General features: G+C 41.6%; 1 protein-coding gene across 4 annotated transcripts in view; it reads right to left on the reverse strand.

Moving 5' to 3' along the window:
- The window catches only part of LOC127654793 (myosin light chain kinase, smooth muscle-like), a 180119-nt gene extending 155573 nt beyond the window's left edge, over nt 1–24546 (reverse strand). For 2 of the 4 annotated variants that reach the window (XM_052142219.1, XM_052142218.1), the window contains exon 1: nt 21016–21116. In XM_052142219.1, coding sequence (XP_051998179.1) covers nt 21016–21092 — 77 coding nt within the window. In that variant the 5' untranslated portion in view covers nt 21093–21116. Of the gene's footprint in view, nt 1–21015; nt 21117–24175; nt 24417–24521 lie in introns of those variants that run through there. The other 2 variants (XM_052142220.1, XM_052142221.1) reach the window with 2 other exon arrangements.
- Nucleotides 24547–26674: the final 2128 nt, after the last annotated feature.

The raw sequence follows: 26674 nt of genomic DNA on the forward strand, positions 1-26674 counted from the left end.
TAGCGCGTCCCACCTGGGGTGTGGGGGACTGACTTCTCCAGCTTACCGAGTCTTTTGGAGCAGTACTGCGGTTTTGATCCTTACTACTTTGACCGGAGTTGGGCGGCAGGGTTGACAGCCTCATGCACTCTCTGCGAAAATGTCCTTCTTCACCATAGTGATAACACAAACCTGTTCCAACACGGCTGGGACTTGGGGAGTAGGATCTGGTTTGTGCTACACCATGTTGTGTTGGAGACCGCCCTCGCTTACTTTCCTGATTTGCTTCCTCCAGCTTTCTTGGCTACTTAGCCACAGGGTTGTCTAGTTTCGATTGCAGCTGCTCCATCTTTTTCATCAGGACATGAAACTGGTCAACAGTCACATAGTTCTTACTAACCCTCTCCACTGTCTCTGTTAGGGATGCAGTTTTCTGCGAGAGAAGAGCTAGCTGGTCTGCAGTTGGTCTTGCAGATCGAGGTCCACACCAGGGTAGGCTAAGGTGACTAAGCGTTGTACCTCTTCTGCAAACTCTGCTGCCGACTCTTTGAACTGGCGGAGTTCTCCAAGCTTCCTTCTAATCGTGGTTGGTGGGTCTCGTTGACCAAAACGTTGAGTTAGCTGCTCTTTCAGAAGAGTGTAGTCCATTCGAATATGCTCAGGAAGTGAACAGACATACTTAATTGCTGCCCCCCTCAGGCATTCATGTAAATAGTCGACCCTGTGGGCTCCACTCCATCCATACTTCCTGGCCTGCCGTTCAAATGGTACTAGAAATGATTCCCAGTCCCCACTACCATCAAAAATAGCGAGCTTTGCTCTGGGACACTCTTGAGAAACAGGTTGGCCTTGATGATGAGAAATGCTTTGTCTTTGTTCAAAAGCGTAGGTAGGTGGCAGTAGCTGAGAGCCACGTTCACTATTTCGCTGCCTAACACCTGTCTCTATGGAGGGGGTAGCTCTGGTGGGGCCTGAAGTGCATGCTCTCTGTTGTATGACTTCCAGCTCAGCAGCAAACGGTCCGCTGGTAATGTTGCGTGACCTCTCTGGATTCTCTAAGGGAAACTGTGACTCACAGTAAGGCATCCGCCTATCTCTGACAGTGGGCTGCAAGCTCTCATGGGTGTCCCACCTAGGTGCAGTGGACATGGATGTTTGCGGGGCTTGGGTACTACTTGCAATATGGTGCAATATTGGAGTCATCATCGTTCGCAGTTGCTCATTATTACTTCCTGCTCAGCTTCTGTTCGGACGCTCTTGCTTACTGCTCCGCGCTTTGCTCTATCGCTTTTATATTTTCATATTTTATCTCCTTTTATCAACTAATTTTAACTAATTTTAACTTAAACAAATCAGCACAGTGCTCAGGACTACTACTACTACAAAAAAAGCAGAATTCTTTTATCCGACCAGCCTCCAACTGAAAGTTTTCATTCCAGGGAAGGGAAAACACAACTGCCTACATTCAAAAGGATAAGAGAAAATGCCTCTTCTGGAATCTACTTGCTGCACTAACTGCCACAGACTTTTACAAAGGATTGCAATTCTTGAAACAAAGTTATTTACAGGACCACCAAACCAGACGGAACACACAACAGAGCTTCGTCATGGACGCCCTCAGCATATAGCCGGTGAGTCACATGAATCTAGTGCTCCTCGACAGGCCATACTGAGTGTAGAGAAACAAGCCGATCGACTTAAAAATCGATGGCAAAAACAGGGAGCGAGACCAAAAGGCACTCGAGACATCAGATTGTCACGAGCATCTCATATTGCCGCAGTAGCATCCTCTACCCCAGATATGGCTCTGACAAGGATTGCAAACACTGGTTTCCTACCACCGCCTATACATCTTGAGAACAGATTTGAAGTTTTAATGAATGAGGAATCCCCAAACGTGATGAATGTGATCGAACGCAGACTGAATCAGCCAGTAGCTAACACTGATGGCCAACTGGCGCTCAAGGTCGAGCAGACAGCGGCATTCAGCTCAGAGCGCAGCTGGGCCCAGGACTCTGATAGTGGGTGACTCCATAATCAGAAACATTATCAGCAGGGATACAACTACATGCTGCCTTCCACAAGCAACAACTTCAGATGTAAACAGGGAACTTCAGAACATTCTGGTGAAACATAAGACTGCAAATCGACTCATCATTCATGTGGGGAAGAATGATATTCATAAAGCGCAGTCAGAACTCCTTAAGAAGGATTTTAATGAACTTTTTGAAACACTTAAAAGACTGAAAGTTCAAACATTCATCAGTGGACCACTTCCAGCAAGAGGAACAAACAGGTTTTCACGGTTGCTTGGGCTTAATACATAGCTGCAAAAAACCTGCAATATAAAAGGAGTTAACTTCATTGACAACTTCAATCTTTTCTAGAGTCAGAGGCAGCTGTTTCGACCCCTCAACCACCTCAACCACCTGCGGGCCCAGCTCGCCCTCCCCCTCCTCCTGTGAGAGCTCTTCGACCTCTGCCACAAAGCCAGGGCTCACACCCTCCTCCATCTGCTCGAGGTGAACCAAAAACAACTGATACCAGCTCTCAGTGATATGTGTCGGGTCCCCGCTATGATAACAGTAACTTTCTCAAATGTTTACAAAACAAGCGGGAACCCAGTGTGCCTGTATCTTTCTCTATTGCTGTTCGATTACATGATAGAAAGTCTAAGGCCTTCAAAAGCCATTCAGCAAACCCATCTAATCTGGTGCCTATTACACGCCAAACTAAGATTGCTGTGGGGACAAAAACTGTTAAGTTAGCACTTTTAAACATCCGCTCACTTAAAAATAAATCACTTCTAGTCAACGACTTAATAAGCACATACAACCTGGATTTTATGTTTCTAAATGAAACTTGGCTAGAAGACAGCTGTAGTGCAACAGTCCTTAATGAAACATCCCCTCCTAACTTTACTTTTTTGAGTGTCTGCAGAGAAGGTAGAAGAGGTGGGGGTTTAGCTGCTCTTTTTAAAGATGTCTATCAATGTAAGCAAATATCATTTGGAATTACCAGTCTTTCGAATATCTGGGTAGTGTGTTAAAAGGTGCTCCACGCATTTTTGAAGGCTATATCTTTAACACCAAGTATATCTGCTGACTCTGTTGATTTTCTCCTTGATTCTTTTAACTCAAAAGTTAAAAGTGTAATTGATGATATTGCTCCTGTGAAAGTCAGGAAGAAGAGTGGCAGACAAAAAGCACCTTGGAGAAACTCAACAGCAGTGCAAAATATGAAAAGACAATGCAGAAAAGCAGAGCGCATGTGGTGGAAGACAAAACTTGTAATCCATTATAACATCTACAAAGACAGCATCCATGCTTTTAATATGGAACTAGGCGAAGCTAGACAGACTTTCTTCTCGAATATTATAAACATAAATATTAGCAACTTAAACAACACATGCACTCTTTTTGCGACTGTAGAGAGACTGACAAACCCCCCAAGCCAGATTCCCAGTGAAATGCTCTCAGACAGCAAGTGCAGTGAGTTTGCTTCTTTCTTCTCTGAAAAAATCAATAACATCAGAAAGGTGATCAGCACATCCTTGAGTTGTGCTGGGGTCAGACAAATCAAACCACAACCTGAGAAAGTAGTTACTATGTCTGATTTCAAAGAAATTGATGGCAAAATTTTGGAAGAAACCGTACAGCACCTTAAAACATCAACCTGCGCCCTTGATGCACTTCCCACATCTTTTTTCAAAATTGAGTTCAACTGTTTAGAAGCAGATCTCCTAGAAGTGATAAACTCCTCACTTCTCTCTGGGAGTTTTCCAAACTCCCTGAAAACTGCAGTTGTCAAGCTCCTCTTGATAAAGAGCAATCTGGATAAGACCATATTAAGCAACTATAGACCGATCTCAAATCTTCCTTTCATAGGCAAGATCATTGAAAAAGTTGTCTTCAATCAGCTGAACAAATTCTTGAACTCAAATGGATACTTTGACAATTTTCAATCTGGTTTCCGATCGCATCACAGCACAGAAACAGCTCTCATAAAGATAATAAACAATATTCGCTTAAATACTGATACAGGCAAATTATCAGTACTGGTACTACTCGACCTCAGTGCTGCATTTGACACTGTCGATCACAACATACTTCTTGACAGGCTGGAAAACTGGGTGGGGCTTTCTGGGATGGTCCTAAAATGGTTCAAGTCATACTTAGAAGGGAGAGGTTATTATGTGAGTATAGGAGACCATAAGTCTGAGTGGACGTCCATGACATGCGGAGTCCCTCAAGGCTAAATTCTTGCGCCACTCCTGTTCAACCTTTATATGCTCCCAATGAGCCAAATAATGAAAAAGAACCAAATTGCTTACCACAGCTATGCAGACGACACACAGATCTACTTAGCCCTATCACCTAATGATTACAGCCCCATTGACTCCCTGTGCCAATGCATTGATGAATTAAACAGTTGGATGTGTCAAAACTTTCTTCAGTTAAACAAAGACAAAACTGAAGTCATTGTGTTTGGAAACAAAGATGAAGTTCTCAAGGTGAATGCATACCTTGACGCTAGGGGTCAAACAACTAAAAATCAAGTCAGGAATCTTGGTGTTGTAACACAGATTCAGGTTGATTGGGATCCATGAGCAGTCTTTTATTTAAGGGCTGGGTTTAGGTCAATAAACAGGCAAGGTTCAGATCTGGGGCAGACTGGAGTGTGGAGGCAATAGAGCTCGTAGTCAGGCAGGCGGAGGATCGGGGCAGGCAGCAGATATCGAAGACGGGTAGACTGGCGTAAGTGACAAGGGCTGGCGGCAGGTAATCGTGGTCGTAGACAGGCAGGGTAAGAACACCGGAGATCAAGTAGCAGGTTGATAATTAAACGCTCAGTAATGCAGCTGGAACAAACAAGACTTTGCAGTGAAAGCACAAACAGGCATGATTTAAATAGCGTGGCGATAATGGGAAACAGCTGCGTGCAATCGAGCCAGGTATGTGGGGTTATGGGAAGTGTTGTTAGAACTCAGGTGAATTAGATCTCCGGTGGCCGGTTGAGGAGGCGCCTTCATCGGCGTTCGTGACAGGTGTGTCTCTAGAGTCAGACCTCAGTTTCAGTAGTCATGTCAAAGCAATAACTAAATCAGCATACTATCATCTGAAAAATATTGCAAGAATCAGATGCTTTGTTTCCAGTCAAGACCTAGAGAAACTTGTGCATGCTTTCATCACCAGCAGGGTGGATTATTTTAATGGACTCCTCACTGTACTTCCCAAAAAGACCATAAGACAGTTGCAGCTCATACAGAACGCTGCTGCAAGGATTCTGAGCAGAACCAGAAAATATGAACATATCACACCAGTCCTCAGGTCTTTACACTGGCTCCCAGTTACATTTAGGATTGATTTTAAAGTATTATTACTGGTATATAAATCACTCAATGGGCTAGGACCTCAATATATTGCAGATATGCTCACTGAATATAAACCCAACAGATCACTCAGATCATTAGGATCACATCAGCTAGAAATACCAAGGGTTCACTCTAAGCAAGGAGAGTCTGCTTTTAGCTATTATGCCAGCTGCAGCTGGAACCAGCTTCCAGAAGAGATCAGATGTGCTCCTACAGTAGTCACATTCAAATCCAGACTCATCTGTTTACCTGTGCATTTACTGAATGAGCACTGTGCCACTGTGTGTCCGACTGTTTGTACTGTATTTTATTTTATTTTATTTTATATTCTAAACTGTTTCAATTATTCTTATTTTTTATTTTTTATTCTTATTTTAATCTCTTCTATGTAAAGCACTTTGAATTACCATTGTGTATGAAATGTGCTTTATAAATAAACTTGCCTTGCCTTGCCTTGCCTATTCTTGCTCTGATTTTCAAGCATTGCCTTCAACCAGTCTGGAGGTTGGTCGGGATCAGGGGCTGCTGCTGCCATTGCTCCTTGGTATAAATCTTCCTGGGACATGCTTTAATATTTTTTTTTTTTTTTTGCTTTCTACTTGTTATCTTGCTTTTTTTATAATTTGTTTTATTTTTTATTTTGTATTTTTTTATTTATTTATTTATTTATTTATTTATTTTTTACACAGTCAATTATTCTCAGAAATCTTCCAGGAGCATTTGATTTTCTTAATGTCTCTGGCAATTCACAGTGTAGTTGAGTCAACACAGTTCTCATCGGGCGCGATGACGTCAGCCAACTCACGCCTCCGGCCTCAAGTGAAGTGCTAACAAATTAGCATGCCACTAGCCACTGCACCATCCACTTTCTTTTTTTTAATCGATATCCGATATTCTTCTGGGTTATTTCACGTTGTTTCAAACACAATCCCACTTCTGACACCAGTTGTCGTGTTGTTGATATGTATTAATGCACATGGAAACGCGGGTGGAATGAGCCACGACAAGGAGATGCTTTCACAAGTTTTACTGAAGTTCTTCGGACACAGATGTAAGTTACAGTTTACAGCGCACTCACCAACAGTGTTACATTCATGTACACAGACTTATATCAGGTTGCTGCAGCTGATAGTGCGCTCTTGCTCCGGCACTGGACGGCAGTTTTTCCGACGTGCGATGAGCATGCGAGCGACTTCCAAGAACAACAACTAACGTTACCAACGTAACTTCATGCTCTATACTAAGGAGTGCGTATCTGAACAACCAATGAGCTACAAGAACACAGTAGGCAGTTATGGGACTTAAAGGGCCAGATTACAACAATATTGTTTCACTTTTTTCTTCCAAATAAAGTTGATCAAAAAGTATTTGTTAGTTAAGAGTGTCATGTTTGTTCTTTAGCCAGATCTTATGGAGGAATTTATGGCCAGACTGTATACAGTATACCCTGTGACTATTTTAATATAAATAAAAACACAGTATTAAGGGTGTTTTTTTTTACTGTAAAATGTTACTTGCAATGAAAGTGTTAGCTAAAATGAATATAGATTTTGTCCCCGCCAAGTTTTCGTATGGATAATCTGGCCCCCGCAAAAATGTAGTTAAAGAGCCCTGCTGTACAGTATGTATTTCTGGCCAATATAATACATAATATTGACAGTCAGTGTTTTACAAATATTGAACATTCAGTTCAGAAGTTTGATGTCTACAGTCAAATCTGACAGTGACCTAAGCATTAAAATGTGCTCTGACTGTATCATGCAATAGCTCTAGGAGAAACAACACAACAGCATTAGCAAGTGAACAAAAATTGACAACACAACATTAACACACAACTAATAAAATACTAAACAAACTGCATCGTTCCACATTTTACAGCAGCATTAATAGCAACCAAACATTTTAAAAAAATTAGCTGAGAATGGATTCCCTTCAGACCACAAATTTAACATGTGGTTTCCAGCATGAAAAAATGCTCTGTTTGCTTCACTAAAGTTGTTGTAATGTCCCCTCCAGCGCCAGTTACATATTTAATAAATAGAGAGGCATATTCGTCAGTGAAAACACAAAAATATGCCAACCTATAATTACATGTTATAACATAGTGCATTCAGAAAGTATTTAAACCCCTTCATTTTTTTCTCATTTTGTTAGGTTGCAGACTTGTGCAAAAATGCTTTTAATTACAATTTGTTTCACATCAATCTACACTCCCTACCCCATAATGACAAAGCATAAAACTGATTTTTGATAACTTTGTAAATTTAACCTCAAGTCATTTTGGGTATAATGCGACAAGCTTTACACATCTGGATTTTTTTAATTTCTGTCATTCTTCTCTGCTGATCCTCTCAAGCTCTGTCTGGTTGGATGGGACCGTGGGTTGACAGCCAAAAGAAAGCTTTTTCTTTTTTACCATTTTTACCTGATATTGACCTTAAGACATGCCAGTCTATTGCATACTGTGGCAAAAAAGACAAACACAAATACAATGTTAAGATTAATTTAACAAACCAAATAGCTTTCAACTGTGTTTGATATAATGACAAGTGATTTTCTAGTAACAAATTAGCAATTTAGCATGATTACTCAAGAATAAGTTGTTGGGGAGGATTGAGTAGCTCAGCGAGTAAAGATGCTGACTATCACATCTGGAGTTGCGAGTTCGAATCCAGGGCGTGCTGATTGATTCCAGCCAGGTCTCCAAAGCAACTAAATTAGGTTAATATTCTACTCAAAACTACCCATTCAAGATTAAAAAAAAATATATATAAGACGATGGCGCACGGTCGACGAAAATAGAGCCCCTAATTTAAAGTGGGACCAAATATGTCCTCGTGTTCTGTCACAAGACAGCAATTCCGATTAAACTTCCCATCACCTTTGAAAGAATGCAATGTGAAGGTTGTACAAAGTAACATTTATCTTTAACAATGCTTTCAAAGTGAATAATGGGCACAACAATACCACCACAACATGGGACGCAAGCTTGATTTTTTTGGGTTGAATAGACCACATGACTGCTTCACAGGACAAAAAATACATTGTCATTTTCAAATTTCTCCTTTTTCCCTGTCCACACTACAACGTGATGATGGCGTTTTCAAATTGATCGACTCAGCTTAGTTTTCACTGTCAAAAATGCCATCTCAGTATGGTATGAAGGCCAAAACGTTGTGAAAAAGATGCGTTTTCAAATGAAAACTTATCAGTGTTGACATGGCCTAAGATTAGCTATACAAATAATTCTTAAGCATTTAAATATATATTAAATAATACATATTTAGAAACTTTTAATAGTTTTCGGAAAACACAATATGAAACGTCAGTCTCATCCTAGCAGTCAGAGGTCCCAGGGCATTGACCCTGCTGGCCTAGTTAAACAGATGTCATCTACCTCGTGATCAGAGGTAGATCGTTTTGGTGGCTAAAGTCTGTCTACACTATGTTTTTCCAAATTTCCAAACTGTGAGTAAAGCATTGATTAGACAATACAAAAAGTGGCTTTGGAAGTCAATATATTATTTGATGTATTTCACATGTAGACATCATACCTCAGACAGATGCTTTTCAGTGTCGTATCTTATTGGTTTTCAATGTTTAAATTTTTCAGTATGAAATTGAACATAGTTTGAAACTTTGAAAAATACGTTTAGAGATCTCTGCATTCTATTTGTGTGACATCAAGCTGTATTTGAACAAAAGAGGGCCTCCTTTTGTGTGAGGCTCATTTTGTGCTGCCTGCTCTCTGTAAATATTCCTGTACAGATGGAACTGTGCTGATTGCATCCTTGCTGACTAGGAAGCGCAAAATCATTTACTGTATGCACATCAGGGGCATTATTTATTGTGTTCATTTATTTTTAATTTTTTTTATATAATTAATTAACATGTTAAATTGACAGCTCTAGTTATTACAGTAATATACTCCTAACCCTAACGGTACTGAGCCCAAAACAGTCTCACTGGCCGCAGATCAAAAGGGATTTTATTTCAAAGGCACAGCATGGGTGATTTTTGGGGCATGAACATTTGCCGCATGGTGGTGCTTGCCGGGATGTGGTATTTGGGCTTGAATTTGAACTAAAAATCTAACAGAACTAACACAGAGATTTCCTGTTTGATCATTTTTATATAGACTAGCCCTACTTGTGTTGCATAGGGCTGCCTTTCATCAGCAGGGTCTGGACATATTATAGAAATAGATGAAAGAATGGATGTGCTAAATAGGGTGCTGAAAGGGAAACACTACAAGAGACCCTCTTTCAGTCAAATAAAACAATTGCAGTTTGAGAGAAAATTCCTCTTTCAGCAAAACAAAGGCCAACATGACAAAATGGCAAAAACAAAATGGCAAAAACAAAAATGAATGTGCCCTACAAGATTTTCAGCCAAATGAAATCTAGATGACTTGATTTGAAAAATACACTGCATAAATTAAATTCAAACTGAACAACCTGGTGCAAATCAGTCTGGAATAATAGGGCAAAATCACACCCTCACAATATGTTAATCTGACGCCACAAAAGGCAAGAAGCTACAATTGCTGTGAAAAGCATTTCAAAGTACGAGTTCCTGCTTATCCAACAAAACGTGGTAAAATAAAACACCATATAAGGTGACGTTTATTTGCATGTGAAGACTATAAACATGCCTTCCTTTGGAAATAATGGTGTATTATCAGTGTGGCTGCAGTCAGGCATGTTTTTGTTTCTGTGTGTCTGTTAGAGCACTGATAACATGAAAAGAGCCAAAGCTTTATCAGTTTAACACTACACAGTACATATTCCACTGACTCTGTGTGAATGGCTCAGAGTCAATAATGGCCTGATTCAACAAACACACATTAATGATATGATCTGCAGTCTATGAGAGCAGAACTTAAAGGGCAGAAGGTTCTGAAAAAATATAATTTTATATCTTCTGGTGATACTAACTGAATACACATTTCACCTGGTTAAACCGTTTAAAGGGGTTTTTCACTTTCTTCCATGAGACACAAAAAGAGGCAGAAAGACAGCCTCAGTTACCATTTACAGTATTTTCATTGTATGGAAAAAAGATGAAATTATGAAAGTCAATGGTGACTGAGACTTAATATTTTCTATTGTGTGCCACAGAAAAGAGAAAGTAATGCAAGTTTGGTACAACATGAGGATGAGTAAATTATGACAAAATGTACATTTTTGGGTGAACTGTAGGCCTATCCCTTTAAACTGAACTATCCAGTAACATAATTTGTTTAAATTCATATATTGTTGTTGTCATCTGGTTTTTGCATTGATTCAATCAACTTTTATCTAAGTGGTCATGGCCTTATTGGCAGTGATGTAGTACTTGAGACCGGACTCAGTCTTGGACTCGGTCTTAAGACAATATTTCTATGGTCTTGGTCTTGCCATGGACTCAAACCTCTCCAGTCTTGGTCTCAACTCGGACTTTAACAAGTGTGAAATCTGACTTTTTACAGAGTGCTCGTGACTTTCTACTGTGGCTGTGTGTGAGAACACTAAAAAATACCTGTCTTGGTGAGATATTGAAAACTGTTTGACTTGCTGTATCCACAGAAACGACAGTAACATACAGACAGGGTTGGCAAGTAACGGAACACATGTGATGGGATTTCATATTTAAAATACAAAATATAAGTAACTGTATTCCACCAAAATTACAAATCTTTGGTAATTAGAATACAGTTACATTCAAAACATGTTTTGATTACTTTAGAGATTACATTTTATTGTAATTTGTTTAATTTAATATTTAGTCCTTTCAGAAGAAAAACATTTATACATACAGTATAAATGACGTGATCCAAAGTGCATTTGAACATCGGTGAAACACTTTCTTATGTTGTGTTACATTCGAGCAGACAGAGAAGTAAGTTTGGAGCAGAAGAAACAGAAATAAAATAAATTGTGTAAATTGTCAGCTTTACGCTAAGCTAAAATGCTATTTCTAGCCATTTCACATGCACGTTACCGGACTTATTTTTTATCACGAAAATTCACATGGATAGTAAGACCTTTGGCAAAAATTGTGTTCTTGATTATTAAGTTTTCCTGTAAAAAATATGACATCACGTCATCTGTCAGGGTCATGTGTGACAAAACAATGCAAGATTTGTGCGAGCTATGTTAAACCATCTCTGGCGGACTTCCACTATTCATAGAACCAAGGTTACGTCAATAAAAAGTGATACAAATACAGATGAAAACCAACAAAGCTTCTGTAAAGTGTTCCTCCTTCTTCCAAGTTGTATACAGCGCCACTCTTCTCCTGTGAACAGTGTGTGTGTGTGTGTGTGTGTGTGTGTGTGTGTGTTTGGGCTGGGGGGTTGTGTGTGTGGGGGGGTGATGGTGATCTGAAAGTTGGAGGTGTTGTTCACTGTCCTTTTCTGTCGCGAGCCTATCGTGGCATGCTCAGTTCTCCCTATGGCCAGTCCACCCCTGATCGCCCCCAAAGTGCGTCATCCCACCGGGAAAATACCCAGTATGCCAGATTACCAGTCCAGCCCTGAGACAGGCCAACAAATGTATGTCACATGCACATACTGCTGCTGACCGGATACAATAATTAATAGTTAAAAGTACTTAAATATTGATTTTTTTCACACCAGAAGCTATCGTTTGGCTTTAGAAGACATTAATTTAACCAGTGGAGTCATATGGAAGTTTATGCTCACTGTCTGTTCTTTTTGGACCTTCAAAGGTCGGATCACTATCCAATTGCATTGTAAGGACCTACTGAGCTAAGATATTTTAAATTTTTTTCTTTAAATGTGTTTTGCTGAAGAAAGAAAGTGATACACACCTGCGATGGCAAGATGGTGAGTAAATGATGAGAGAATTTACCTTTTTGGGTTTACTATTCCTTTAAGACACGATCCAGGACATTAGCAGTTTTTGCAAAACTCTTTTATTAAGATGTGATGTCATGAACCTCCAAAACTTTATTAAACCTTGTTAAAAATACACATGACAAAACAATTATATAATGTTGTCAATTGTACGCAATGTGATTTAACTCCGGAAAGCCGAAAGGAACTAAAGGAGTGTTTTTTTAAATAATGTTTTAAAGTGCATTATGTTAAAAGCAAAAATTAAGTAAATAAATAAATCTGCTTTTGAGCATATATGAGGCTAAGACAAAAGTTAGTGGGATTTTTGTATTTATTTTAGTTCCAGTAATATTTAAAGATTTACTTTATAACAATCACATGATAGGTGTAACATTTAAACTTTTATTATAAATGGCTATAATAAAAGATATTATCTGGAGCCTGGTGTACATTTGGGTAACATGTTGGACTCTTTCATATTTTTAAAAAGTAATTATTCCCTGCTGTATCTGTCAAGACCTAAGGTTATAGTACAGTAGGACTGTATCATAGGACTGTATTTTGTATATCAGCAATGCTAACTTGAATGGAATATAATACTGCAATTGAAGAAATTGTAAACACAGGTTTCACTTCACTTACTGCGTTAACAACTTGCTTTAAGTACATAATTGTTTGTTTGTCACACTCCCCAACTCTGACGGTCATAAAAGCTGCCTCGCGTGCCTGGGCTGCGATCAAACGCAGGCAGCGTTTTATGAATGGTTCATGTTCTCAGTGCGAGAACATAGCCGTGGCAGCACTGCGGTCGCGGCTTTCTTTTGTCATGAGAAAAAGCCACTTCAGCCGCCCCCCATGCCTCGCCTCCTTCCTACGTGATTGAGGCAGGCGCCGCGGGCGATGAAGGCGATTTGGGGATAATGACGGGTTCCATTTCGCTGGGTAAATCCCCTCGAACCACCCACCTCCCCGGCTCGCTTGCTTGCTTCCATCCGAGCTGCCGGCCGGCCAGTCCCTTGAGCTCCCGGAATTGGATGACGACATTGCCGCTGCATCGGAGAGCGTTACAGCGGCGTCTGATGCTGATGACTCGCCTGGGCCGCCACCTTCGGGTCTGCTCGCCCAGCCTGACACACAGAGGTCCGCTATGCTTTCCCGGGTACCGCGAGCGAGAGGCTGGACCGGAAACCCCCCGTTTACTGCGAATCTGGTGTCCTCGCTCCTACGCTCTCACTACCCTCGACGGTGGAGCGGTCCCAGACCGCTTCTGCCCTGCATGCCATGGCCCCTCCTGCAACCAAAACCAGGCCAAGGCACTTCAAAACTTGCACTTGGGAGTCTTGTCCTTGATGTGCTGCAGGAACTGCACTCAATGACCAATGGCCACAAAGGTCAGAAGTGCCGGCACTCGAACGGGCGATGGCCACCCTTGTGGTCCTGAAATGTAATCTATGGACTGGACCTGGTGGAAATACGTAAAGTAGACAAAGCACACTTTCTCAAACGCCCCAATTGACCAGCTCCGTCCATTCGGCAGCACCATTGATGACTCCGCCTAGCAGTCCTCAGCGGTGAATAAGTAGATGGAGGCCATTTCACACATCCTACCCTGGGCAAACCTGCCACCATGGGCCATGCCACTTCTGCTTGCCGAGGGCCAAGAGTGGGCCCAGCTCTCAGCCCCAGCATCGAGCACCCCACAGGAAGCGCACACCCCCGTCTCACGGAACCCTTTGAGGACCCAGAAGGCTCCCAAGCACTCCTGAGACGGATGACCCAGTGATCGAGACGTTTGCTCCGGAGTTGGTAAACAGACCACTTTTTTTTTTTTACGTTTTTCAATAATAGAGCAATTACCTCTTTCTGGGTCACCTGGCCCGCAAATGCCGTTCTCACAGCACTCTGCTGCCACACATCAACAGTCCCGGCACGCTGGATGCGGACCCCCCGCCCTCAGCCCCACGACTGTTCCCCGGCCGGCCAGTTCTGACGAGTCCAGAGGACACCTCTACTGGACCTCCTCCTCAGTCACTAACCCGCCCCCTGCCGGGTGTGCGGAGCAAGGTAAGTGCTTTAAGTCTTTTCTCAGCACCAGAGCCTCGGGACGTGTCCTCGCCTCCCGACACCGTGCTACTTGCTCTGCCCCGCTGCTACGCCCCGCCGGGTACATAAAAAATAATCCTCCCCTTGGTGCCCCTAGCACGGAGCTTGGATGCGTGGCTTTCACTTCCCAACCCGTCACGCTGGCTGGCCCTCGGTTACGCAATTCATTTTGCCAGGCCCCCGCCCCCCTTCGCGGGCATCCGCTTTACTGCAGTACACGGCGAGCATGCCAAATCCCTGCGTGCGGAAATCGCTACTCTCTTTCTCAAAGATGCGATAGAGCCTGTCCCTCCAACCGAGATGAAGAAGGGTTTCTACAGCCCTTACTTCATCGTACCCAAGAAAGACGGTGGCTTACAACTGATCTTGGACATGCACGTTTTCAACCGGGCTTTGCACAAACTCCCATTCAAAATGCTCACGCAAAAACACATCTAAACTTGAGTCCGGCATCTAGATTGGTTCGCAGCGGTAGACCTGAAGGACGTGTACTTCCATGTCTCAATTCTGCCTCGACACCAACCCTTCCAACATGTCTCTGTCCCCTCGCGTTTTCACGAAAGTCGCAGAGGCAGCCATTGCCCCGCTCCGAGAAGCCGGCATTTGCTTACTCAATTACCTCGATGACTGGCTCATTCAGGCCCACTACCGAGAGTTACTATGCGCTCACAGAGACCAGGTGCTCAGGCACCTCAGCCATTTGGGGCTTCATGTCACCTGGGACAAGAGCAAGCTCGCTCCGGTTCAGAGCATCTCTTTTCTCAGCATGGAGTTAGACTCAGTCTCAATGTCAGCACGTCTCACCAACGAGCGTGCGCAGTCGGTGCTGAAATCCCTCGCCACCTTCAGGTCGGGCACAGCGGTCCTTTTAAATCTTTTCCAGAGGCTCCTGGGGCAACTGGCTTCAGACTTGAGCCCCAAGACGAGCATGGCGCCGCAGCACGCACCGTGTGATGATCACCCCCGCCTGCCGCCATACATTCAAACTCTGGACAGACCTCTGCTTTCTGGGCAGGAGTACCCTTGCAGCAGGTGTCCCGAAGCATCCTGGTCACGACCGGTGCCTCCAGATTGGGTTGGGGCACCATGTAAAAAGGACACGCAGCCGCGGGCAGTTGGAAAGGGCCCCCGATGCGCTGGAACATCAATTGCCTAGAGTTGTTGACTGTTTTCTTTGCCCTGCGGAAGTTTCCCATCAGTTCGAGACAAACATGTATTAATCAGGTCAGACAGCACCACCGCAGTAGTGTACATAAATTGCCAAGGCGGAGTACGCTCCCGCCACATGTCACGACTTGCCTGTCGTCTCCTCCTTTGGAGCCAGCAGCGACTCAAGTCCCCAGCAACCTCAATGTGGTAGCGGACGTGCTGTCACGACAACGCTTGCCCAGTGGAGAGTGGAGGCTTCACCCCCAGTTGGTCCAGCTGATTTGGGAACGATTCGGCAAGGCCCAGGTAGACCTGTTTGCCTCCCGAGAGTCCTTCCACTGCCCACTCTGTTATGCCCAAACAGAGGCTCCCCTCAGGGCAGACGCACTGGCACACAGCTGGCCCTCGGGGCTGCGCAAGTACACATTTCCCCAGTGAGACTTTTTGCACAGGTGCTGTGCAAGGTCAGGGAGGACGAAGAACAAGTCACCCTATTGGCTCCCTACTGGCCCACCCGGGCCTGGTTCTCAGACCTTGTACTCCTCGCGACAACCCCTCCCTGGCGAATTCCCCTGAGGAAAGAACTTCTTTCTCAGGGACTGGGCACGCTCTGGCATCCGCACCCAGACCTCTGGAACCACCATGTCTGGACCCTGTATGGGACGCGGAAGATCTAGCCGGTCTACCACCTGCCATCGTAGACACGATCAACCAAGCCAGAGCCCCCTCTACTTGGACCGCACACAGAGCTTCAGACGTTCTGAGCAGCTCTTTGTCTGCTTTGGTGGACAGCGGAAAGGGAACGCTGTCTCCAAACAGAGGCTTTCCCACTGGGTATTGGACGCCATTACATTGGCCTATCACACCCAGGCCGTGTCCCCCCCTTGAAGGTCCGAGCACACTCAACAAGGAGTGGTGCATCCTCATGGGCACTGGCCAGGTACACCTCCCTGGCAGACATATGTAGAGCAGCGGGTTGGACAACACCTGATACCTTTGCAAGGTTTTACAATCTCAGGGTTGAGTCAGTATCATCCCAGGTTTTCTCAGGTCCAAGCCGTTAGAACTCGGTACACGCTGACGGACTGACCAGGTGGATCGCTTGCACCTAGCGCCCTTTCCCTAGGCTGAGGTAAAACTATGTGCTTTCTCTCCCAGGTGATCCCGTTCATTTGGATCCCAGGATGACTCCTCCCTAGCCCTGTGGGTCCACAATTCAGAAGAGGAATTTGCCGACCCAATCCACTGCGGATACTCAAATCTACCCTGTACTGGAATAGGTGCTCCACAGGCCGGGACTCCTACGTGGACTCCTCCTGTGTGTATTTTCCGCGGTACGGTTCCCTTACGAGTGGACCTGCGTCTCCCTTAGGCAGTTCCAGCTGCCCTCCAGACGCCGTGTTGTAGCAACTCCCCCCTCCTTGGGGCTGGATCTACCACCACGCCATTTTCCCACATGTGACCTAAGAGGACCATGTGATGTATTTTGCCACTTTTACCTCCCCCTACCTGGGCAGGTGTGGTCTCCGCAGGGTCTTTTCCCCCCTGAAAGAATAGGAAACTGGGTAAGACCCCCTTTCCACGATGCGCGTAAGGGCCCCAGCCACTTGGCTCTATACAAGAAACATAGAGAGAAAAGAGGGCCGGCTAGGCTCGGCCCGTTCAAAGGTTGGCAAGCTTTGACTTGTTCCCCTGTTTAGGGTAACCAGAAGGATTCCAATGACTTTTATGGGGCATTAGGGAAGGGTATGTGCAGTCTGACACAGCTGGTCGCCTTTGCACGTAAAGCACCTGCCCGCTCCTGTGTCAGCAATACACGTACATGGCTCAGCGCATGGCGTGATTTAAATTGGACCCCTAGAGTCGCTTCTTCGACACAACGTCGAAGTGAACGACAGACGGGGAACGTCTAGGTTACGTATGTAACCTCCGTTCCCTGATGGAGGGAATGACACATTGTGTCCTCCCGGCAATGTCGCTGAGCCGAGCCACTGTTGTGGCCAGACCATTTCCGGCTCCTCAAAAAAATCCTGAATGAACTCTACGTATTTCCCCGCTTTTATACCCGTATTTCCGGGGGTGGGGTATGCAAATACTGTCTGCTAACTTCTCATTGGCGTTCTTTCATAGATCAGAGGTATATTCGGCACTCAAGAGAGACCCCTAGTGTCGCTTCTTCGACACAACGTCTCGATTCCTCCATCACGGAATGGATGTTACATACGTAACCTAGACATTTGTATTGCCATGCTAAGGCAAAGAAATGTTCACCTTTAATTTGAGTTTTTTACTAACATTTTGTGAACACTGACATGTCATAATTGTATTAAAATTGTGTTCACAATCTAGAATGTGGCATATATTTAATTTGTATTCTTGACTGATAATTTTGTTTAAGCCAACATAAACATAATCAAATAATATATAAGGTTAGCCTCTTCTGGTCTTGGTCTCGACTTGGACTCAGCCCTCTCTGGTTTCAGCCTGGAGCTGGTCTCTATTACAGTACTGCTAATTTGTCCACACTGGTGTTTGGTGTGGCCAAAAAACAGATTTGCATAAAGAGTAACACTACAGACTGTAAAGGGAGCTTGTACAGTTATTGCTGTTGTGTTTATGTGGTTGGTGTTGGTCACTATATTGTATGTAATTTGTAACTATAAGTACAATAGTTTGTTGACATACATTTTTTTTGCTTTTGCAGTTATTTTCTTTTTATGTCATTTTTTTTTTTTTTTTTGCTTGTTAGATTAGATTGTTTCTTTGGAAATTTGGCCTGGCTAACCCATGGAATTGTTTGCTTCCTCTTTTGCTAAATTAATAAAAAAGGTTCTAGGTTACCTTGGTCGAAAAAGTATTTATTCCATGGATCAAGCATGGAAGATACATCTATTTATGTTACACAGTGACCCTTAACTGAGCCCATAATAATTAATAATGTAAGATCTGATACACAATGGTCTCTGAGGGCCGGTCATTTTTCCCCAAGCAATTTTCACCGTGCAAGTTTACACAACCATCTGGTCCAACCATTTACCTCCAAAAGCTGCATTCATCTAAGGAAAAAGCATTGTAAAAATTAAGTATTGCGAGTACTGTTCACCTGGCCCCCGATTCCTCCTTTAGAGAGTACAAGAACCTTTTCACAGTAAAGTATTCATAGACAGGTGTTTACTCATCAACATTGCAGGCTCAAGACCTCATCTGAGTGAGGTCACCATGAAAGAATGAGAGTACACACCCACACACACACGCACGCACGCGCGCACGCAAAAAGTTATTACACACATGATTGGAATCAGTGTTTGAAGAATGCAGAGCCTTGTGTTCACATGGTAAGGCTAAATTGTAAATATTTTTTTATTCTTGATTGTTCATATGATTAAAACCCCCAAGAGCCTGACAAAAATCCAACTCAATCCTACATGTTACATGTATTTTACTGCAAGTCCCAGTACACTGACATCGACCCTATTCTGCCGAGCTACTTACAAACGGCATCTCCCATCAGACATCTTTGGATTGAAATGCGTTTACCTTTTCCTGTGGCACTACTGATAATGTGTTGTGTGGGCAGCCTCAAAGACACAGCTTTGGGTTCTGTGGGAACCAGAAAATAATTGCATATTTTATTAACTCTAACCTAAACCCTAGTCCTTAGCAATGCATACATATGTTTCAGAGCAAATACAGACATGTCTGTATATGTATCTATTGGGTTCCTTTAATTCAGAGTTTTTGGGTTTTGATTCCTGAGCATTATATGGTTGGTAACAATTTACAATAGGGTTTCATTTGTTAACATTAGTAAATGCATTACTTGTCATGAACTAACAAAGAAAAATATATCTTTTACAGCATTTATTTATTTATCTTTGTGAATGTAAGTTAGTAAAAATACAATTGTTATTTCATGTTAGTTCATAGTGCATTAACTAATTTTAGCATATAAAACTTTAGATTTTAAAAATCTTTTACTGTATGTTAAATTCATAAAGATGGATAAATGCAGTAAAAACTTTTTATTGTTAATTCATGTTAACTAATGTTGTTAACTAATGTTAACAAATTAAACTTTATTGTAAAGGGTTAACATTGATTCATACTGCACACAAAAATGGCAGGAGCTGGCTGAAATGATCAGTTCCAATCTGGGGTGCGTTTCCCGTACAACAAAGTAACTTACTGCGCAACCACCATAGTACATATAAGCAGGGTGGGGAGGGTTACTTTTGAAATGTATTCCACTATAGATTACAGAATACATGCTGTAAAATGTCATTTGTAATGTATTTCATTAGATTATTCAAGGTAAGTAATGTATTCTACGTAAATACTTTGGATTACTTCTTCAGCACTGGTAGATTTTTTCACTTGTTTTGACTATAAAAACTCTGCCAGTACAGTAAGACACATGTTTTTTTCTGAAAAAACTAAATATCTTATACAGTGTTGTCTCTAAAACAAGATAAATCAAATTGATCTTGTTTTAAGGATTTTTTTATATTTTTACAGGAAAACAATACAAAAATTATTATCAAGAATACAATTTTTGCCAAAGGTGAAATGTTTTACTAGAATAAAAGAAATTACGATCCAACGTGAATTTTCGTGATAAAAAATATGATTGTGTCTGTAACATGTGCATGTAAAATGGCTAGAAATAGCATTTTAGCTTAGCGTAAAGATGACAATTTACACAAGGTTTATTTCTATTTCTTCTGCTCCAAACCTACTTCAAAGATACATCTCTGTCTGCTCGTATAAATGTAACACATCATAAGAAAGTGTTTCACCACTGTTCAAATGCACTTTGGATCGCATTAAATAAATGTTTTCCATCTGAAAGGACTAAATATTAAATGAAAAAAAATTACAATAAAATGAAAAGTAATCTCTTCAGTAATCAAAATAATTTTTGAATGTAACTATTCTAATTACCAATTATTTAAATTGTAACTGCAGTGGAATACAGTTACTTATATTTTGTATATTAAATATAAATATTCCCGTTACATGTAAACCCTGCGTGTAAGTATAATAGCTCATTTACACGCACAACAGAAAGCCATTTAATTTGAGAAAGTTGCTGAAGACACAAAAACTGGCATGCACTTTGTAATGTGACAAACATTGTGCTCCAGTAGTGGGGTTTCCCTCTACATTAGACTTCGGTGTTAAAGGTGCCGTATGTAAGATACAGAAACCCTTGTTAGTAATGACACCTGTGGCTGTTAAGTGTACTGCAGTCAGCTACCTGTTGCTCGTACTCGTGCACACACTCCAAAGGGACATGAGCGAGCGAGCATTGGCCAAAACAATGACTTACCTTACAAAGAGACTGAATGTGATCCACCGTCTTCATGCTGACAGATGAGGTAGCATAATTAAAATTACAGTTGTGATTGTTTTACTGTGAACTTTGAGACTAAACTAAAACTACTTATCAGCTAACATAGCATACTGATACACACATACAGCTACATACTACCAAACTATTCCAGACAGTTTACTAATGCAATATTGTATATTTTGTATATCATATGTTGCTTACATTTATACTGTATACCTGAATTCAGGGTCGGTTTTGATCCCAAAAACCGAACAAAGGTCCCTCCAGGAATCAAATGCTCTGCTGATGTTCATATATATATGTTGTGCTGGGAGCCGGACATTTGGTGGATTCCATCTCTAAGATAATGTTACCTAGTGTTGCAGTTTATTGTCGCTGTTGAATAGCAGAAGAGACGCACTGAGGCAAGGCTCTTGGGAGCGTGCATAAACTTCACATCCTTTGGATATTCTCTGCAAAAGCAATCCGCTGCCTTCGCATGAAAATCAATCTACAGGCTTTAACAGGCAACCTAGAAAGTTCGGGAAGGACTTGACAGAATTAAAGATATGTATGGAATGAAATATATAGAAGCTTCAGGTAAGTGAAATTATGTCCATACTGCAACCTAACAATGATCTATGCTTCTAAACTCAGGTGAAGAGCTGTAGTTCCAACCACATGACTTTGCGATGCAGTTTGTGAATGTTCATTGGAACTATGGTTTCGAGAAACATCATGTCGTTGAACTGTGTTGGTAATGATGGAACTTGCTACTATAGCTGGCTAATGATGCTTTTGGGAAACACACTACTGATTGGTTGGTGCTGTTTGCTGGTGCGAGTGTGAAACCAGCAAAAAACTAACTGCCAAGCAGTTTTTTTAATACTACACTTTAAACTCTGGAATACTGTAATTAAAAGAAACTTGCAACTAAAACGTTATCCTTGTAAATTGTGAATATTTAGTGTAGCTGTATTCAAAGCACCGCCCACACAGAGGTCACTGCCTAACCAAGCAACTTCCTACTATTCAACATGGTCAATTAATTTGTCAAAGTTCACCAAATTTGAAACTGAATGACAACGGAAATCATTGCGTGAAATTCACGATCACGTAGAGTCACGTTGAAATTTATGTATTTCGCCCACAGAATTTAGCAGTGCGAAGGTTAATGTGACCGTGGCTTTAGCAACTAAACTCTGAGCTTTACATTCTGCTTTGTTTTCTACATTTAAATATCAGCATTTTGGACAGACATAAAATCAGTTTATGTCTTTATGTTCACGGATCGACTCTACTGCGCCATTATCGAATTAGTTTTTTCCACGCATTACTATTCTTGTTGTAAATCTCAGATGAACCCACCAATAAATTACATAGAAAAGGAAAACAAATGGTGGTTGGTCACTTTACATGTCTACCAGACATGTCTTGGCCAAAATAAGCTGTAGAGTGGCTTGTTTTGAGGTCATAGGTATGACATAAAGATGTGTGATGACCTTTATACAAGCCACTCACATGCAGCTTATTCCCATGTCCCAATGCAAAACAACATTAATGACCCTCCAAATAGGCTTAATTTACTTTATGCATATATAATAAAATAAAGAGTTTCAATTAAACTTGTTTCTTGTCAAAACGTATGGCTTCAGAAGACTTGGAATATGACTTGGCACAAACTACATGGACTACTTTTATGATACTTTTCAAGTGAGTCCCTATCAAATGCCATTAACAAGAAAGAAAGTCATATGGGTTTGTAACAACATAAGCAAGAATTCTCTCTGAACTATTCCTTTAAAGATGAGAGTGGTGGAGGACTTAAATCTGGTGTGTGGTTCTGCTGCAGGTAAATTGACGTAATCAAGCCAAAAAAGTGCTCTATTCTGTCAACATAAACAACAACAACAACTCATACACTGGTCATGAGACATCTCATTAAACATAATTTCAGCCAGCAGCAAAAACACTTTGTATAAATTTGTGTGCACATAACAAGAGGAACCAATTGTGCTTATTCATGCTCTCACAGTATTCTGAACAAACACAGATAAGACATAAAAGGGTCTGCCACTTTGTCTGTTCACACCAGCTCTAAAAACACAATACAACACAAAAACCTCAGAATCTAACGTGCATATGAGCATTTAAGCACGGGATCTAGCACATCTGGAAGGTGCGGACAGAGAGAGGGAGGGTAACCTCTCTCATAAAAAGAATGATCATGCAGTCATCCTTGCAGAAAAAAGGACAAATCTGAATAAAATGAAGCGTCCTCTAACATAACTCTAACAACAATCCTCTAACATAACTTACCCTAATGTTATGTTAATAATAATTGTTAATAAATTGTAAATGTATATTCCAGGCTGTAGTCATCCTCATGGGAATTGTTTATATCATGCAATCAGTAGGATTCCTTTCCTGTTCTGGGAATTTTACCACAGCATTTGGATCAAAGATATCAGACCGGAATAAACGTTACGTTTATGTCGATTAAGCTTAATTATGCACTTTGAGTGTGGCATTATGACAAATGTGGCCACATGAAACACATTTTATATGTCTGAAGATCCTTATATTTCAAGTTTTCATCATAAACCTGATTTTCAGTGGTTCCAAAAATATTTGGACACTGAAGTCACTCTTAAAAATGAATAAAATATAATTGTATTCAAGTATCAAATCAAGCGTTATCTGCAAACAAATGAGCTTTTCTCAGAATTAGCTTCACTTTTCTGAGCCATTTTTACACAATGACTTTTAATAAGCTGGTTTGGCAGTGATTTTTAGTGGATGTAGGTAGTCAGTTGCCTTTAAGGTTTCTTAGCAGAGTAACCACAGGTGGAGTTCAACACATTCACTATATGGACAAGTTGCACTAACATATGACACCTACAAAGTGTCCAAATACTTCTTCATTTTGCATTTAAAACCCAACAATTTTTTTTTTTTAAATGCCAAATATATATAGAAGTCAAAGGCTTTGAATAACTTATACATGCCTAATAAATACACTTCTTCATACTTATAGATTAGTCAAAACATAAAAATACAGCAAAGTAGATTATTTTAGTGAGATTTAATGGCTCACTATTTGGCAGGTATTGCAGGAGACACTATTTTTTATGCATGTTGCTATAACTGCATATCAATGATTTAGAATGTGTTTGTAAATTAATTATTAGCCCCTCTTTATCAACCTTTAACAAAGGGAATATTAATGTAAAGTGATAGCAAATTAAATTTTATACTGATAAACTCAAAGTCAGTGTGTCTATATCAGCTTGGTCTAGACTGGCTGAATGTCTGTGTTAAGGATATTATGAGTTAAAATTGGTAAAAGAAAGTATTTACACATTAACCTGAAGACATAGAGTCTGAGCAAACTCACCCAAACAGCTGTGCTGGACTGTGGAGAGATCAGTGTGTGTCTGCTGCACGTCTGTCATTCACAAGAGTTCAGCCAGATACAGTGCTGAGTGTACCTCCAGACTCTCTGTCCTGAGTCTGAGCCACTCTTAACATGTTTTCCCTGTCGGCACTGAACTTGTTGGCATGGATCCTAACATCACAGGCTTAGAGCTTCCTCATTGGTCGCAAGGTTATAGCAGTTGAAGGGGGAGGACTGAACACTGAACAGAGCAAAAAATGTGATATGTGATTCACTGCTTTCTGTTTTCCCTTTACAGTCTGTGGAAAGCATATATGTTTTTCAATAGTTATGCAATATTTTTTACCTTAATAAAGCAGTTCCCTATGTCTCTGGAGGATAGAAAGCAAAAGTTTATTTAAATCATGAAGGAAATACCAAAAGAACATAGGTTCAATATGAGAAAAATTTGTCAAGATAAGCTTTGATATTGGCATCACAAAAACTTTTCTGGAAGTTTAAAAATGTCTTGTTTACGTGATATGTAACCCTGGTTCCATGAGTGGGAACGAGACGCTGTGTAATCGCATCGGGGCCACACCCTGGGTGTCAAGTGGTCTGAAGACCTTGTACAATCACTGCAATTTATTGGCTGGTGGCGATTAAGTGACTCCTCTAAGGAGCTACGTTATGGGCTCCATAAAAGTACTTGCTTTGGTGCCATCGAGTCAGTTTTTCTGCAGGAAGGCACGAGCCTATGTAGCTGCTAAAGAGTATGGCCAGCTTACACAGCGTCTCGTTCCTACTCAGGGAAACAGAGTTTTGTTTCACGTAACTGAAACATTCCCTTTCGTAGGAACTTGAGCTGTATAATCGCATTGGGAACAATATACATTCACACTATGCGAACAGTAGCTGCCAACTGTCTACATAAGTGTGGCAAGCATATAGTGGAACTCAAATGAGCTAAAGCTTCTAAATAAAACTATGATAAAATGAAGAGTTTACTCCTGTTCCAACAGAGAGAACCTGGGAAGCAGGAGTCAAACCCTTTCTGCCCTGAATCTTAACGCCAGCAGCACCGTGAACATTTCCAGACTGTGCAAATATTGCCGCTGGCCCGTCCCAACCCAGTAGGCTGGATGACCCTTGTATACAGAGCCCCAAACTGTGGAGGAGGCGTCTGTCGTTATAACTTTGCGGCGAAACACCTGTCCCAACCTAATGCCCGACATCAAAAGGCAGGTACGTTTTCATGGTAATAGAGTTTGGTAGCACCCACTCTTCAGTTTGAAGAGATGAAACACATGCGTCAGTGGTTGAAATCCCTTTGTGGAGTTCATTCAGCACTGAAAATGTCTCCTATGCAACATGCAATGGAATGACAGCGGAAGCTGCGATCATGAGCCCCAGAAGACTGAGAAATATTCTCACAGGGAGCACATGTCCCACTCTGAACATAGCTAGACACTGGCGAAATGACAGAACGCGAATTCGAGACAGACGTGCCTGCATTGCTCATGAATCCAGCTAGACCCCTAGAAACAGAGTCTGTTTCCCTGGCGACAGGACACTGTTGTGTAAATTACACACAGCCATAGATCAAATGGCTGGGAATAACATCTCGATGTTGGGCAGCCAAAGACTCAGAGTGGGCAAACACCAAACATTCAGCGAGATAATTAAAAAACATATGCCTTGAAGCCTCAAGGATGTCAAAGCTGCACCCATGCATTTTGTGAAGTGCGTGGTGCCAGTGCAAGTCTTAACAGAAGGACACAAAATTTATACGCTTGCCCCCAAAAGCAAATCTGAAGAAGCGCCTGTGCATCAGCTCAATCTGAATATGGAAATAAACGTCCTTCAAATCTTTTTTCACAAACCAGTCACCCGGCTGCACTTGTGACATTATTTGAAAGAGAATTAATTTCCCAAAACAAAAATGGGGCTTCCTGAACAGAAACATCTTTCGGAACAACCCTTTAGATACATAACCATGATTTATTGTTCAAAGTATACAGTTTGAAATACCCTACAGCTGCTGCCAAGACGACAAATGGGCAGAAACTGCGGCACAGCAGAAGGAATCCTTCGCTCCTCCAATACTGTGGTTGGTTGAAGGGAATTTGATAATGTTTTTGCCTTTATTGTATTTAGGCATAAATTATGTGCGCCATAAATGTATCTACAGCAGGGATGCTGACAGAATAAACATTTTCCCTGGTATTTGAACAGGGAAAATTTTATGAACATTGGGGGAAATGTTTATTTTAGAAAACTGTTTCGACACAATGGCCCCAGAGTTCTTTATGGGGGGGTCAACGTGTGGTGCTTATGTTCACTGTATGTTTTGTGTTTATGTTTTTGTGCTCAGTGAACATCAAATTATGTTATGCATGTCTCGTAACCCTTGGTCCGATAGAGGCTGAATCCGATCAGGCAGCTCTAAAAAACAGTCACTCTAAATGTATTTATACAAGAGGACACCAGATAAACCATCTTCCCTAGCATAGAACAGGG

Source organism: Xyrauchen texanus, chromosome 14 (assembly GCF_025860055.1).
Source record: "Xyrauchen texanus isolate HMW12.3.18 chromosome 14, RBS_HiC_50CHRs, whole genome shotgun sequence".
NCBI classification, from domain to species: domain Eukaryota; kingdom Metazoa; phylum Chordata; class Actinopteri; order Cypriniformes; family Catostomidae; genus Xyrauchen; species Xyrauchen texanus.